This window comes from Saimiri boliviensis, chromosome 3 (genome assembly GCF_048565385.1).
Source record: "Saimiri boliviensis isolate mSaiBol1 chromosome 3, mSaiBol1.pri, whole genome shotgun sequence".
Classification (NCBI taxonomy): Eukaryota; Metazoa; Chordata; class Mammalia; order Primates; family Cebidae; genus Saimiri; species Saimiri boliviensis.
Genome location: NC_133451.1, coordinates 145,606,458 through 145,622,099, shown reverse-complemented (window position 1 = coordinate 145,622,099; position 15,642 = coordinate 145,606,458). Strand labels below are relative to the sequence as shown.

At 39.4% G+C, this 15,642-nt stretch overlaps 1 protein-coding gene and 1 pseudogene across 1 annotated transcript in view; one reads left to right on the top strand and one right to left on the bottom strand.

Moving 5' to 3' along the window:
• Positions 1–4,305: 4,305 nt before the first annotated feature.
• The window catches only part of SMARCA5 (SNF2 related chromatin remodeling ATPase 5), a 39,909-nt gene continuing 28,572 nt past the window's right edge, over positions 4,306–15,642 (top strand). The window contains exons 1-3 of the mRNA XM_074396865.1: positions 4,306–4,942; positions 9,180–9,254; positions 13,573–13,739. Of these exons, the coding sequence (XP_074252966.1) occupies positions 4,766–4,942; positions 9,180–9,254; positions 13,573–13,739 (419 nt within the window). The 5' untranslated portion in view covers positions 4,306–4,765. The remainder of the gene's footprint in view (positions 4,943–9,179; positions 9,255–13,572; positions 13,740–15,642) is intronic.
• On the bottom strand, positions 7,272–7,623 carry LOC120367724 (protein MIX23 pseudogene; annotated as a pseudogene).

Below are 15,642 nucleotides of genomic sequence, written 5' to 3'. Positions count from 1 at the left end.
TTCAGAAAACTTTAACTCCTTTCTGTTACCATTCAAGGACACATGCTGAGAGAGCTCTGGCTCTTTGGCATATTTTGTCCTCTGGCAACATCTCTTTGTTCCATTGTATTTCTGTACTGTACATGCCGTTCTAGCACATTAAATCTAACAAATTCTAGGTGGAAACTGTGTATATACATATTGGAGATAGAACACTAACATTGTTTTACATTGTAGCAGTCTGTTGCTGGGAACCGGCTAAAGCTCTAATCCCTTCTGGTGTTTTCTTGCTACCACACCCCTGACCCTCCTCCTTCTTTGGTTCCACTTCTTCCAACTACACTCTAAACCTGATTTAAGATTCTTAAGGATAAGACTAACACTTGAACCCAGAGCTCACTATATGTCAGGCACTGTATCAAGCACCTTGTACTGTCTCCTTTAATTCTTATGACATCATAATAAGAATATTATCTCAAATAAAGCTAGGATAATAAAATAATAAAAAGATGAGAAAACTGATTTCAAAGAGTTTAGATAACTTGTCTGCATTCACACAGCTACGAAGTTCCAGAGCCTGCACTGGAATCTAGGCTTGCCTGCTCCGCAACCTACTCTTTTACCAACACATGAATTCTAGAACATGTGATCAATTCCACAACTAGCTGCTAGTTTTGGCCTTTTAGCAGGATTTTGTGATTTGGCCACCATATTAGTACTGCTATCTGCCTCAGGAACACAGCTAATGCCCCTGTAGCTGTTTCTAGGCATCCTGTCTTTTCTGTAGCTCCTCTCTGCTTTTCCTTTATTGTTCTGCACTCTGCCAAAAATCTTTTTCTCTATCCCTTATGCTAGATAACTGAGTTCAAACATCTTGTGTCCTCTTTCTAGTTTCCATCTTTTCTCTATAATTTCCTCCCAGGTGATTCTAATACAGCTTTCATACGATCCTAAGAAAAACTCACATATAAATGCACAGGTTAAAAGACAATCCCCATTTTGGAGACAATTTTTATTTAATTAATGTGCCTTGTTTTCCTTGCTATTTACTGCTTTCCTTAAATAGTTATCAGACTTAAGATCCTTCCTTTTATAGACCTATGTATAACTTTAGGGTTTCCAGACCAAGATCCAAGATTTCTACCCAAGACTATAAAAAGTGAAGAAACATTTAATGTAAATACTAAAAAACTATTCATCAAGTATTTCTTAAGTATCTATATGTCAGGTTCCACCCTAGATACTACCTTCTTACCCTTCCACATAATTTTTTTGTTGAAAGAACATTTTTTAAAATTAAGTTTTCTTAAAATGGGGAGATGACGGTCAAAGGATACAACGTTTTGGTTATACGGGATCAATAACTTCTGGAGATGTAATGTATGGCATAATAACTATTGTTAACAATACGGTTTGCATAGTTGAAATTTGTTGAGAGTAGATCTTAAATGTTCTCACCATGCTGGAAGGCAGTAAATACATGAGGTGATGGATTTGCTTATTAGCTTAGTTCTGGTAATCATTTCACAATGTGTTTATATAACAAAACATTACATAGTATGCCTTAAATAGATGCAATTTTTGTCCATTATACCTCAATAAAGCTGAAAATTTAAAAAAAGTTTTCTTAATGCAATAATATGAAAATTCAGCGGCCTGGCACAGTGGTTCTCACCTGTAATCCCATCACTTTGAGAGACTGAGGCAGGTAGATAGATTGAGCCCTGATTGTTGTTCAGGACCGGTCTGGGCAACATGTCAATCCCTGTCTACACACAAAAAATAGAAAAATTAGCTGGGTATGATGGCATGCACCTGTAGTCCCAGCTACTTGGGAGACTGAGGTGGGAAAATTGCTGGGCCCCAAGATGTGGAGGCTGCAGTGAGTAATGATTGTGACACCAGACTGCAGCCTAGGCGACAGAGCAAGCCACTGTCTAAAAAACAAAAAGGCCGGTTGCCGTGGCTCCCAGCACTTTGGAAGGCCGAGGTGGGCAGACCACAAGGTCAAGAGATTGAGACCATCCTGGCTAACATGGTGAAACCCCATCTGTACTAAAAATACAAGAATTAGCTGGGTGTGGTGGTGCTCACCTGCAGTCCCAGCTATTTGGGAGGCTCACGCAGGAGAATCACTTGAACCCAGGAGGTGGAGGTCGCGGTGAGCCAAGATCTCGCTTTTGCACTCCAGCCTGACAACAGAGCGAGATTCAGTCTCCAAAAAAAAAAAGGCAAGTTTATTTTGGACAAATGAAAAAAATGCAGTCAAGCAAAAAAGAATTCGGAAATACCAACATCAATTATTTTCAATACTTTTGTAAATATGCTTCCAACTTTTATGCACATTTTTGAACTTTAAAACATTTGTTTTTCAGCTAACACTTTATAATTAACATTCTTTGGCTGGGTGCGGTGGCTCACGCCTGTAATCCCAGCACTTTGGGAAGCCTAGGCGGGCAGATCACTTGAGACCAGGAGTTTGGGACTAGCCTGGACAACACAGCAAAACCTTATCTCTACTGAAAATACAAAAATAAGCCGGGCGTGGTGGTACATGCCTGTAATTTCAGCTACTCGGGAGGCTAAGTCATGAGAATCGTTTGAACCCGGGAGTTGGAGATTGCAGTGAGCTGAAATGGCGCCACTGCACTCCAGCTTGGGTGACAGAGAGAAACTCTGTCACAAAGCAAAACAAAACAAAACAACAACACAACCATTATTCAACATTAACAGTTGTTAAAGGTTAACAGTTCATTTTCTGGGTGTATAACAGTTTTAAACTCATAACTTTTAATATTGGATTCAGCCTACTCTTGCTAGCTTTTTGCGGTTACATGTGAAGACTATGATGAACATCATTGCAGGTATTTTTCTTTACATATATCCTTAGACATTTCCTTTTCGTCTAAGAACTAGCATTTCTAGTGGACTGAAGACATTTTTTCCAGACCTCAAAGAATCGTCATTCCATTAGTTAGCGGGATCTATATTCAAAAGGGATCTCTTCTGTTTGGAATTCAACATCACCAGTCAGCTCAAACTTCAATTCTTGAAAAACGTCTCCTTTATTCAACGAACATTTTTAGAGTACTGGATATGGGGAATAAAAAAAGCTAAATAAAACCCTGTGCTGGGTAGAGAATCTACTGCAGTATGCATCTTTGTTATCAAATAGACTACACTATATTTACATTTCATAGGAGATGAAGGCAGAAGGCCCTTAAACTGCATTGAAGACTGCCTAAAGCAGTATACAAAGTAATTAGTGCTGCTGGGCGCAGTGGCTCATGCCTTTAATCCCAGCACTTTGGAGGGCCCCAGGCAGACGGATCACGAGGTCAGGAGTTCTAGACCAGTCTGGCCAATATGGTGAAACCCCGTCTCTATTAAAAATACAAAAATTAGCTCGGTGTGGTGGCGCGCCTGTAGTCTCAGTTACTCCGGAGGCTAAGGTAGGAAAATCGCTTGAACGCGGGAGCAGAGGTTGCAGTGACCCGAGATCACGCCACTGCACTCCAGCCTGGGTGAGAGAGAAAAACACCGTCTCCAAAAAAAAGAAAAGGAAAAAAAAAGAAGTTAAAAAAAAAAAATACAAAGTACTTAGTGCTGAGCATTTGTTAACACTTCTTTAAGGAGAATGTACGTTTTAATTTTCATGTTTGATGCTTGAGGAAAAGATCACATCGCACCACCTATCTTCTCCATATGTTACTTGTGTTTCTCTTACGCGGTAGTGTGCACGTTATTTGCTTACTTTTAGCATATAAATTCAGAAGTAACGTTCAACTCTGTACCTAAAGGAAAGAGGGTATTTAGAAATGACTGACGTAGCTAACATGAGAAGGCCAAAAAAAAAAAAAAAAAATCACACTAAAGGACCCCCCCTTTTTTTTTTTTTTTTTTAACAACAAAACAGTGAGACGTCACTTGGGGTAACCACAGCGTCGCCCAGGCTGTGGCGTCACGCCCCCAAGCGGATACCGCAGCCGTACTGAGGCCAGACACAGACTTCCAAGTTTGAATGGGCAGCGCAACACCAAGACAAGTTTGCATGAAGTGCCGCCGACCCCGGCCAGGCCCCTGCGACCCCGGCCAGGCCCAGAAGACACAGCAAGAATCGTGAGCCGTTAAGGAATCCTAAAACACCGAGCTCGCGTCCTACCAGGAAGCCCACGCACAAAGCGACGCCTCGGAGCGATCCCTCGAGGTCCCGCCCACTCTTCTCCCTCGAGACCACTAGAGGTCCGGAGGAGGAGGGGCCGGAGGGAAGGAGGACAGCCTGCGCATGCGCGCCCGGGACCCAGCCAGCGAGCCAATAGGGAATCTCGCGAGGGTTGAAAGTCGGTGGCGTAGGTAGCCGTCCTGAATGCTGGCGAGATAGAAGGTCTCTACCAGAGGAAGAGGAGGCGGTGAAGCGTTTTCCCAGCGTCAGTCTGTCTTTCGTTTTCCTTTTCCCTTCCCTCAACCCTCCCCCACCCTGTAAATCAGCCCGCCTTCCTTGACCTCGGTGACCTGTCTGGCCCCGCCCACCCTCGTCGATGTGATTCCCGCCGTGAGGTAAGCGTCGGTGGAACCCGGAGCCCCGCGGAAGAGCAGAACGTCTTAAGAGTGTGCGGCTCCCGATCCCGGCTCAGGCCCGTCGCGGAGGCGCGGCGCGGGGAGCGCTCCGGTGGGCGTCTCGCTCCTCCACCAGTTTATTGCGACGTAGCCACCCAGGCCTAGGCCTCCCCGTCCATCCCCGCCGGACCCGGCCTCTGGCAGCAGCGGGTGACGCAGACGGAACATCATGTCCTCCGCGGCCGAGCCTCCGCCACCCCCGCCTCCCGAGAGCGCGCCTTCAAAGCCAGCAGCCTCGGCCGCCGGCGGCGGGAGCCACAGCAGCAACAAAGGCGGCCCTGAGGGCGTCGCGGCGCAGGCGGTTGCGTCTGCGGCCGGCGCGGGTTCCGCGGACGCGGAGATGGAGGTGAGGGCGGCCTGCGGCGTGGGGAGCGGGCGCGGCGGGGAGGAGGAGCTGGCTCCCGCCCCGGCTCCGGGCGATCGGACGCAGAGCCGGGCTTCCCTGCGCGCCGGACTCAGCCTCGCACCCGGCGGATACCGAGTGCTGCCCTCACCCTTGCTCCCTTGTTGTTAACCTACTCGGGCCGAGCGAGATGGATTTCCGGCTTCTCACATTTAAATTATTTGTCTCTTTGGTGAATCTTGACAAATGTTGGAAACACCCTCAGTGAACAGATGTTCTTGGTTACCGTGGCCCAGGGGAACCCATCCGTTTTTTGTTTTGTTTTGTTTTGTTTTTCCTCTTAGAGTCCCGCGATTCCCACTCCTATCTCTGAATGTGGGTTTTAGTTTCCACCAAACTTCGGGGAAGGGCGGGGAGATGACCCCTTTGGAGCGCGATGCGCGGGCGGGGGGAAGGAGGCATTTAAAAGCGCGTCCGAGGACTTGGGCCTCTTTTTCTTTCCCGGGTCCTTGCGGGGGCGGTATCTGTTCTGGGCCGAGACAATGGCGAGAGCTGGATGGCCGAGTGCGCAGTGGGGCTAAGCGGGGCGCAGCTGCTTCTGCGAAGGGAGAGGAGGCCCCTCCCAGGCACTGTTCCATCGGGAGGGAAGCGACCAAGGCAGCAGCAGCTGTCTCGGATCCCCATCTAATGTAGGGGGGATGAATCCGTGTATGAATGAATTAGAGAACCAGGCGCAGTTGATAGGTTCTCAATCTGGCACTTTTTCTCTCTTTAGCTTCTGGCCTTAAGAAGAAAAAAAATTAGCACCAGTCGCTGCCGAGACTTCTGGGTTTGGGTTGGCCAAGGGATGCTGACAGTACTGAGGGGGCTGGAAAGATGGGGGAGCTGCCAGGCGGATCTCTTGGATATGCTCCCAGGCTTTGCGATATCTGGGAACAAAGTAATTGCTCCTGCCAGTTTTTGTTGTTCCTGGCCTTCGACATGTTTTGAGATAGTTTGTTGTAAGTCGGAGCCCAAAGCTTTATGGGATTTTCCTATCCTTAGACAGAGTGAAAGTAATACTGCTCCGAAGATGAGTCTTGATGCAGAATACGGTAAGGTAAGGAAATGGTAGGGTAGTTTACTATTGAGGTATTTGGCGCAGTAGTTGTATTTGGGTAGTTGGGGTTAAGTAACATTAATGTTAGTAATCTTTTAAAGAACTTTTGGTGGTGAGGGTAGGTTTATTGACATAGGAACTCCTGGTAGGTCCTGTAGTTTTCTGTGATTAAGATTTCTTTCAAATTAAAATATGTTGTGTTGCCTTTTTTTTTTTTCTCTTAAGGAAATCGTTCTTTCGGGTTACCAGGGCTCTTTAACTTGGATTCCTGTTTCAAGGGTTCAGGGGTTTGAAAACTGAGACACAGAGCAATTGTGTGTAAATGTCCAGTTCTCTACAAAAAGTTGTTTATAGTTTTCCTCAGTTTCTCAAAAGGGTCTGCCATCCAAATTTTGGAAAAATAAATGTCATATCAGGATCTGAATGCAGAGTAGTTTTAAGCCTAAAATATTTTGATTTGAAGTTGCTATTTTAAATGAAAACTGAATCAAAGTTTATAAATGAGTATAGATGTTATCACTACCATATTAAATTAGTGATATTTTCATTTGCCAGATGGGGAAATAGAGTTCTTGTAGGTAGAACCTGTAATAAAACTCGGGTCTGCCTTTAAAAGTGAGCCTTTTCTCACGTCTTGCTCTGTCATGTTCTTAACAAAAAAAAAAAAAAAAAAAAAAAATTGGCAGTTGAATTTATTGAATACCATAGTCGTTTTTACTTTCCTAGTATAGAAATATTAGGAATTTTATTTTGTTTTCAGAAAATTATTTTAATAGTTACTTTTTTTTTTTAACAGAATCAGTATAAAAATAGCAGTTGATTTCTCCGTAATTATTGGAATAATTTATACTTGAGGTCTTGGCTAAGTGGGGCAGAAATCGACGAAAGATCTTGGACTGTTGGCTCAGAAATCATTCTATGAAGCCCGCCCTGTTGATATCTGTTATGCTTAGCTCTTATGAGACGACCTGGTCCTTAAAATTTAAAAAAAAAAAAAAAAAAAAGGATATCTCTCTTTATTCATTCTTTGGAGGCTTGACATGAATTTGGCAGCGTTCATTAAACACCTTCCAGCTCATACCATGTGCCTCCTCTTAAACATTCAGTTCTGACTGCATCCATTGCGATAGCTTCTGGGTTTGGGGATGTCGCTATCTCTGAGTCTTTTTCCTCAGAAGGAAAATGAAGAGGTAGAGCTGTAACATCTACAAGAACTCCCCGATTCCATAATCTTCATAGCAAACTTTGTTCTTCCCTAAGTTGCTTTTATAACGTTAAATCGTCCAAATTCTTTTCTCTCTCTTGGAGCTTCTTTACTACTGCTGAGGTCTGGGCTATACAATTTTTTAATGATTCTGACTCTACTCCCGTGAACTGCCATCAGAGATTTATAAAGTTGTTTACAGTTTTGGCTGGCATCAATTTTTCCATGAGAGGAAGCTGCTGGAATCATAGTGTTTAATTCATGTACTATTCTGTCATCGGTTGTCCTCATCACCTTGAGTAATTCCTGAAACTCGGCGAACTCACAGTTCGCACTGCCGCTGCGCAGCCCTGTATTGGACCAGGACTTTTTATTTTTCATCGATCTTATCATTGACTCATTTTAATTTTTTTCTTTTCACATTATAGTGTGTGTGTGTGTGTGTGTGTGTGTGTGTCTTAAAATGTACTGTCAGTCTGTTTTCTGTTTAACAAAATTCAGAATCACTGCAATTCACTGATAAAAACTAGGTTTCAGTACACTGAAACTTATAAAACTGATAAAAACTAAGTTTCAGCACACATGCCTAATATATGCAGCTTAATCTGTTTTGCAGTTGGAAAATGAATATTCTATAAATGCTTTTTTCTAGTTTGAAAGTGTGGTCTAAGATGTTTTTCTAAAAGCACAGAAGAAACAGCATTCATGAATTTTTTGTGTGTGTGACAAAAGCTGATTTTCTCAGAAATAGCCTTCCTATATATTCAGTTACGTTTTTTCTTTTTGCTTGATACTGATAGATCAATGGAGCAACTTGTTTTTTAGTTACTCTTCTGGCAATGTGGAACTCTTCTGTGTTGATCCTCATCTCTATTGACTAGACTGATTAAATAACCACCATTTGCCAATAATGATAATGATGTCAAGATGCCTGGAATTGTTTTTTTTTTCTTTTTTTAAACTATGGAAGAAATAATGACAACCATTGGAAAGCACATTTTATTTTTGTATGTTGCATTTTATGGCATTTTGGAATTTTGTAAACTGGACTGGGTAGGTGGCTTTGTCACTTACATACGGAGACCAGAGATTTATGATGAACATAAGTTCACACAAGTGTCAAGGGTCTTAGCAATGAAGTTAGGCTTGCCTTAAGGTCATTTGCCTTTTGTTCCAGTACCATACCAGGTCTCTTCCCCACAACTTTTTAGTCACAGATAGTTATATTATAGCATGTATTGCCAAGCATAGATTTGCATCATTAATGAAGATTTGCATCATTAATGAAGATTATACTTCTGCTAGTTTTTCTTTAATGGATGAACAGAACTTGGCAGTATATAAGTTGCTGATTTTTGTTGCTTGTGACATATGAATGTCAGGATAAATGCATTTGCAAGAATAACATGCTTATTACTAGTTTAGTAATCAGACTGTAGTTATTCAGTTTGGGCTGCGAGATAAATTTTTTGTAATATTCCAGAAGATGGAAATCAGGGTGACTAATCCTGATTTCTTTGCTTGCATTTGTGTAGTAGCACAGCAGATATTGCAGTTTTATGATAAAAAGGGAACTTTTTTGCACAACTATTTAATTTGGTTTCATGGTTATTATAAAAAAGAGAAACATTGTATGGTGAAGATAATCTTGTTCTAATCTTGGCCACCATACAGTATGTATATATATATGTGTGTGTGTGTGTATATATATATATATATATATATATATATATATGGGTTAACTAGGTTATTATCCCCATGGTGTTTAATTTCATTTTATCAGTTTTTCTGTTAGGTTTGATGACAATGATTTAAGTTTCTCGGAAATTTGGGTGAGAATATATTATTTAAAATGTGTTTTGGGCAGAAATTGGTTTATAATGGTATGTTTAAAATTTTTGAAGAACAATTCCATTTAATTTTTTTCTTCCTGCCAGGAAGTATTTGATGATACATCACCTGGAAAGCAAAAAGAAATCCAAGAACCAGACCCTACTTATGAAGAAAAAATGGTATGTTCTAGGCTTATGAATGGTCTATAAGGAAAAGTTTTTGATAGGTGATTAAATGTACTAAACATCTGTCTTAGTTCATTTTGTGTTATAACAATACCACAGACTGGGTAGTTTATAAAGAAAGGAAATTTATTTCTTAATAGTTCTGGAGGCTGGGAAGTCCAATGTCAAGGCCAGCATTTGCTAAGGGCTTTCTTGCAGTGTCATTGTATGGAAGAAGGCCAAGAGAAGAGAGCAAGACAGGGCTGAACTTTCTTTTATAACAAGCCCACTCGGGTGACAACTAACCACCTCCTGAGATAATGACAGAAAGTTTTTCCTAATCACTTCTTTATTAGGCCCCACCTCCCAACTCTGTTGCATTGGGGATTAAATTACAACGTAGTGAAACCATAGCAACATCTGTTTAATTTCTACAATGAGGGCACAGATACCCATTTGAAATACGTGTAAGTAACATAGAATACTATAACTTCCATATCTTATTTGCCTATGTAAACCAAATGGAAGTATTGTATGAATTAACATAATGTCATTATCTACTTACGTTAACAATACCTTTACAAATTTAACCTTGAAAGTGAGGTAAGGACCAGAATAGTTTATCCAGTGTATGTTTCTTCTGCACCTGGCTAGCATTGTACTCTCCTGGTTACAAAGAAAAAATATATGCTCCTTGCTTACAGCATTTTTATATTACAGATGAGATCTTTACAAAAATAATATGAGAGTATACTGGAGTCATTTAAGTCCCAGTTCACATCCCATATCTTCTAAGAAACCTCTCAAAACTTGACTTGATTTAAACAGTACCACCACAGAGCTTTAAATTTAAATTCAGTTTTTTTTTTTTTTTTTTTTTTGAGACAGAGTTTCGCTCTTGTTACCCAGGCTGGAGTGCAATGGCGCGATCTCGGCTCACCGCAACCTCCGCCTCCTGGGTTCAAGCAATTCTCCTGCCTCAGCCTCCTGAGTAGCTGGGATTACAGGCACGCACCACCATGCCCAGCTAATTTTTGTATTTTTAGTAGAGACGGGGTTTCACCATGTTGACCAGGTTGGTCTCGATCTCTTGACCTCGTGATCCACCCGCCTCGGCCTCCCAAAGTGCTGGGATTACAGGCGTGAGCCACCGCGCCCGGCCCTAAATTCAGTTTTAATAATAGTAACAGTGGCTAACAGTGAATGTTTACTCTATCAGGCCCTTTTCTGAGTGCTTTATATGGATTGAACTCATTTAATTGTGTTGAAATCTTAAAAGTAAAAATAACGATATTAAATAAGAATAGCACTACACAGTGTGCTCCTCTAAGGTAGAAACAGTATCTTAATCTGTCTGTCTTCAGCAGAACAATAGCTGGCATATAGCAGATACTACATATTTTTTAAAACATACTTTTTTCTTGTCTTTTGACTTTCTCTTCCAAATCAGTAAATATTTTCGAATCTCTTAAATAGCTTCAAAATCCTAAAATTATGGTATGTATTTTATGCACATATATAATATGCACAATACATATAACACTATATAAATTATAAATGATACATTTTTAGATTTGATTCATTACATATGTATAAACTGTCTCATCTTTTTTGCTATCAAACTTAGGAAAAAATATATTTACCACTCTTTTTTAAAGTGAATACTGCTTTGAACTGTATACAGTCTACATATTTTAATGCTACTTTAACCCTTTACAGTTTAGATTCTGACACTAACGCTATACTGGTGAATCTAATTGCCAATTCTGAGGCTTAGTTTTAGTTTTAGTTTCTTGATTTGTACTTGACATTGTTGACCATTCTTCAGAAATCTTGACTTGCCTTATAAGACATTTTTTCCCTTGATGACATCCTCTTTGCTTTTTTATTCCTTTGTTCTTCCCTGTTAAATTTTGAACATTTCTTCGTAGACAGTTTGATTCTTACTGGTTTTCATCTGCTGTCTTTAGCTAAATACTTTCAAATACTTAACCTCTAGCCCAGAAGCTTGTAATCAGTATTTTCATTTGCTTTAAAATCCTATTCTTACCTCTTACTTGAGAATATCCAAAACTGAATTCACAGGTTTTGCTTCACATACCTTAGTGTTACCTCAATGAATGAAAGTTCCTTTTCAGGTGTACTCAATTTTACTTCACATACTTCAGTGTTACCTTAATGAATGAAAGTTTCTCTTCAGAAGTCCATGACAGTACTGCATACCTTTTAATAGTACATTTACCTAAGAGTTTATTCTCTTTTCCGTATCACCCTCGTTCAGCATTTTTCTATTACTGCATTGGTTATTTTGTGCTTCTTTATTTGCCTTCTTTCTTATGATCTGGCCCCTTCCAAGTTTCTTAACATTTTTGGAAATTATTATTTATGACACAAATCTGACTATAAAATGGAGGTTTTTCAGTGTTTCTCTACAGTGCTTTTTATTTTCTTAGTGGCCTTTATTGGAACTCTTCTCATTTCTTCCAGGTTTTTCAGTCTCCCAGCATCATTTTCTTTTTTGACATTGTGATCTTCACCTGAACAGTTTCCTTCTAAGCAAGCCCGCTTATCATCTGCTAGTTCCTAACCATAGATAAGTTCACTATCCACTCTTGATTCTTGAACCCAGAATGCGGAGTACTACTTCAGAAAACTAAGTAATAGTGCTGATTGGTGCCAGAATAAATTTATGGTTTTTATTTCCTTGGACGTTGAGTATTTATTGCCTACCAATCTCATTTAGCCATTCTAAAATGTGCCCGCTCTGATCAGTCTTTCTGATCCATTTCTAGCATGCCGTCATTGTCAGTCTTCCTCCACAAAGAATTGCAGGCCTGTCTTTATTTTCTTTCTCTTTTAAACATAGCCTCTACTGTCCTACATCATTTCTTCCTGTCTCAGAGAAAGAAGCTAGTCCAAGGCTATTCACTTTAATCTCCATTTGATTTTATAAGTGATTTCTTTCAGGTTCCTAATCATACTCTTGTTTCTGCTTTTATGTTCTGTTAGTTTTTCTCCCTCAAGACATTTCAATTTAACCTTTTCTCAAGCAGTTTATCTTGAGTCCAAACAAAATTAGAATAATTTAGTATTTTTTCAGTCCTAACATCTTCTAGTTGCATGCTCTTGGCTTTTCTTTCATTATATATAAATTAAGAAATGTAATTATGTAAAATATGTACTCACATATGTATCTTGTTCAGTACTTTAAAACAGTCTGTAATCTTGAAAAACATAAACAATGGAGGCTTGTCATCTGTAGGACATGACTAGGTTCTAGCATGTTCACAGTCTTGTTATTGTACAGATCCGTTTGGTCATTTGTGACCTAAGGAAACACTGTAACCATGTGCCTTCCTAATAGCAAATTGGGCTTCAGTTTTTACTTTGTTGTGACCTTAAAAAATGATTGTGTTCCTTTTAAAAATAGATAGTTTTTACAACATTATGGCATTTGGATACTTCTGGGCTAGGTAAAATGTCTTGTTGTTATTCATTCCAAAACTGACATTTTAAACATTTATAGACAGAGATGTTGGCTAGTTGGTTTCCCTGTTTATTGAGCTTTTCTTGTCTTCTTCTTTGTTTCATCAAACTATTATTCTTTCTGTATAAAGGCTGCCTAAATTTTTAGGCTCTCAATTTCATTATTTTTATGAAAACTTGTCTTCAAAGCTTTAAAATTTTTTTTGTCCAAGTAAATTTCTTCCATTCTCTTAGTATTAGGGAACATTCAAAGGCGCAGCTGGCAAATGCAAATGGAAGGAATAATATCAAGCCTAATACCTTTTTAAAACTTGTCACAGCCTAACTAATGAATGACCAGTGCATTTTTCCCTGCTTCTGAATAAATTCACTTGTATTGCACAATGCCTCTTAATATTTTAAAAATTGTTCCAGTCAACTACATTGAAGTTTAATTGACATAAAATAATTTTAAGTTTGTAATTCAATGAGTTTTAGCAAATATATGCAGTTACTTAAATACTGTCACAATCATCATGTAGAGTAGTTCCATCATCCCCCAAAAATTTGCTCTTGCTCCTTTGCAGTCAGTTCTTGCTCCTACTTCCTTGCCACTTTTGATCTGCTTTCTATCACTAGTGTTTCATTTAAGTGGAATCATACAGCATGTAGTCTTTTGTGTTTGGCTTCTTTGACTTTGCATAGTGCTTTTGAAACTCATCCATGTTATTGGATGTATCTGTAGTTCGTTCTTTCTTTTTTTTTTTTTTTTTTGCTGAATTCATTGTATGGAGGCATGCTGAAGCTTTGATTTCTGTAGTTTTAATGGATGCTTTGATAAAATATATATTAACTTTTTTTTTTCCAGCAAACTGACCGGGCAAATAGATTTGAGTATTTATTAAAGCAGACAGAACTATTTGCACATTTCATTCAACCTGCTGCTCAGAAGACTCCAACTTCACCTTTAAAGATGAAACCAGGGCGCCCACGAATAAAAAAAGATGAGAAGCAGAACTTACTATCAGTTGGCGAGTGAGTAATTTAGTTCAACTAAACTTACTTTTGATAGTATTCAGTAGAGGCATAAAGTCACTTTTATGATAATTAAATAATTTAAAAAATTATTTTAGTGTCATTGTTTATTAGGCCCTGCTTGGCTTGGCATGCTTTAGCCATAAATGAATAAGCATATAAAATATGCATAATCATTAGGGCGCAGTGCTATTGCCTGTAATCCTAGCATTTTGGGAGACCAAGGTGGGAGGATTGCTTGACTCCGGGAATATGAGAGCAGCCTGGGCAACATAGGGAGATCCCATCACTACAAAAAAAAAAGAAAAATGTGCGTAACACCTTACTTTCTATAGCATTATAGTGTTTATGAATTGTAACAGTCATGTTGAATATGGAATTTAGATGTCACGTCATTTCTCAGAGAGGAAACAAATGCTGAGGTTAAGTGGCTTAACATCACACTGAAATAGTAAGAATAATCCAGACTTGAATTTGGATCTGACTTGGGTGTGCTGTAGGCGCCTACATCACATGCATATATTGACGGTATTTTATTTAAAGTCTAGTGTGTGGGATATTGTGATGACTTAGGTCACAGCAGCTTGTTTGAAATTTTTGTTGCATACTTAGTTGTTTTTATATAAACTAAAGTGTCAAGTTGTATGCCATCTTTTGTTGGTTGTTGAAAATAATTCTTACATGTTGAATTTGGGAATTCTCTAGAATTTGCGTTCTGGTTGGATAACTAAGATGCTGAATTAGTAATAGTAGATTTAGGGCTATCTTGGCTCCCTGAAATAGCTTTGTGTAATTCTCAAGTGAAAACTAATTAGCAATTAAAATATAAAAGATTATCTAGAAGAAGAAATATCAACAAGGTTAAATTCACTACACAGTTTATTATAAGAGGGAAGTTTGATCTTCATCTTGAAGGGATTATTGTTGTAAGCATAATATGTTTTATTTGGAGTATTCCACTCATCCAGTATATCTTTTTTTTTTTTTTTTTTTTTTTTTTAAAATATGGAGTTTCGCTCTTGTTATCCAGGCTGGAGTGCAATGGCACGATCTCGGCTCACCGCAACCTCCGCCTCCCAGGTTCAGGCAATTCTTCTGCCTCAGCCTCCTGAGTAGCTGGGATTACAGGCACGTGCCACCATGCCCAGCTAATTTTTTGTATTTTTAGTAGAGACGGGGTTTCACCATGTTGACCAGGATGGTCTCCATCTCTCGACCTTGTGATCCACCCGCCTCGGCCTCCCAAAGTGCTGGGATTACAGGCTTGAGCCACTGTGCCTAGCTCATCCAGTATATCTTATATCTTTTCATTGTGACCAAAGCACTATCTTAATACTTAGGAAACTTTGTAAGAGACAACTTTGCACTTCAGCTGTGTTTAAAATGTTACAGACATCAGAAGTTTGCAGATACTTGAATCATGAAACTAGAAACTACTGTAATGAATATCATTATGAGATAGACAATATGACGTCATGAAAAGAAACAATTCTGTTATTCTTTTCTATTTTGTCTTTATTCTAGTTTATTTTTTTATAAGAAAAAAAATTCTGTTGGAAATACATAACAAATTGTTGGTCTTGTTTTATTAAATTTAGTGTTATTGGGGAAGAAGAGTCCTAGTTAACAGATTTCTTTACTCTTAAAACCATCTTAAATGGGAAGCTAATTTACCTAAAGTAATGAGGCTGACTACTGTCTTTGAGTATCAGGAATACATTTTTAAAAATCTTTTTTGTTTTTTTTGGAGACAGAGAGAGTCTCATGTTGCCCAGGCTGGAGTGCAGTGGTGTGATATCATGTCACTGCAACCTCTGCCTCTGGGGTTCAAGCGATTATTGTACCTCAGCCCCCTGAGTAGCTGGGATTACAGGCATGCGCCACCACGCCCAGCTAGTTTTTT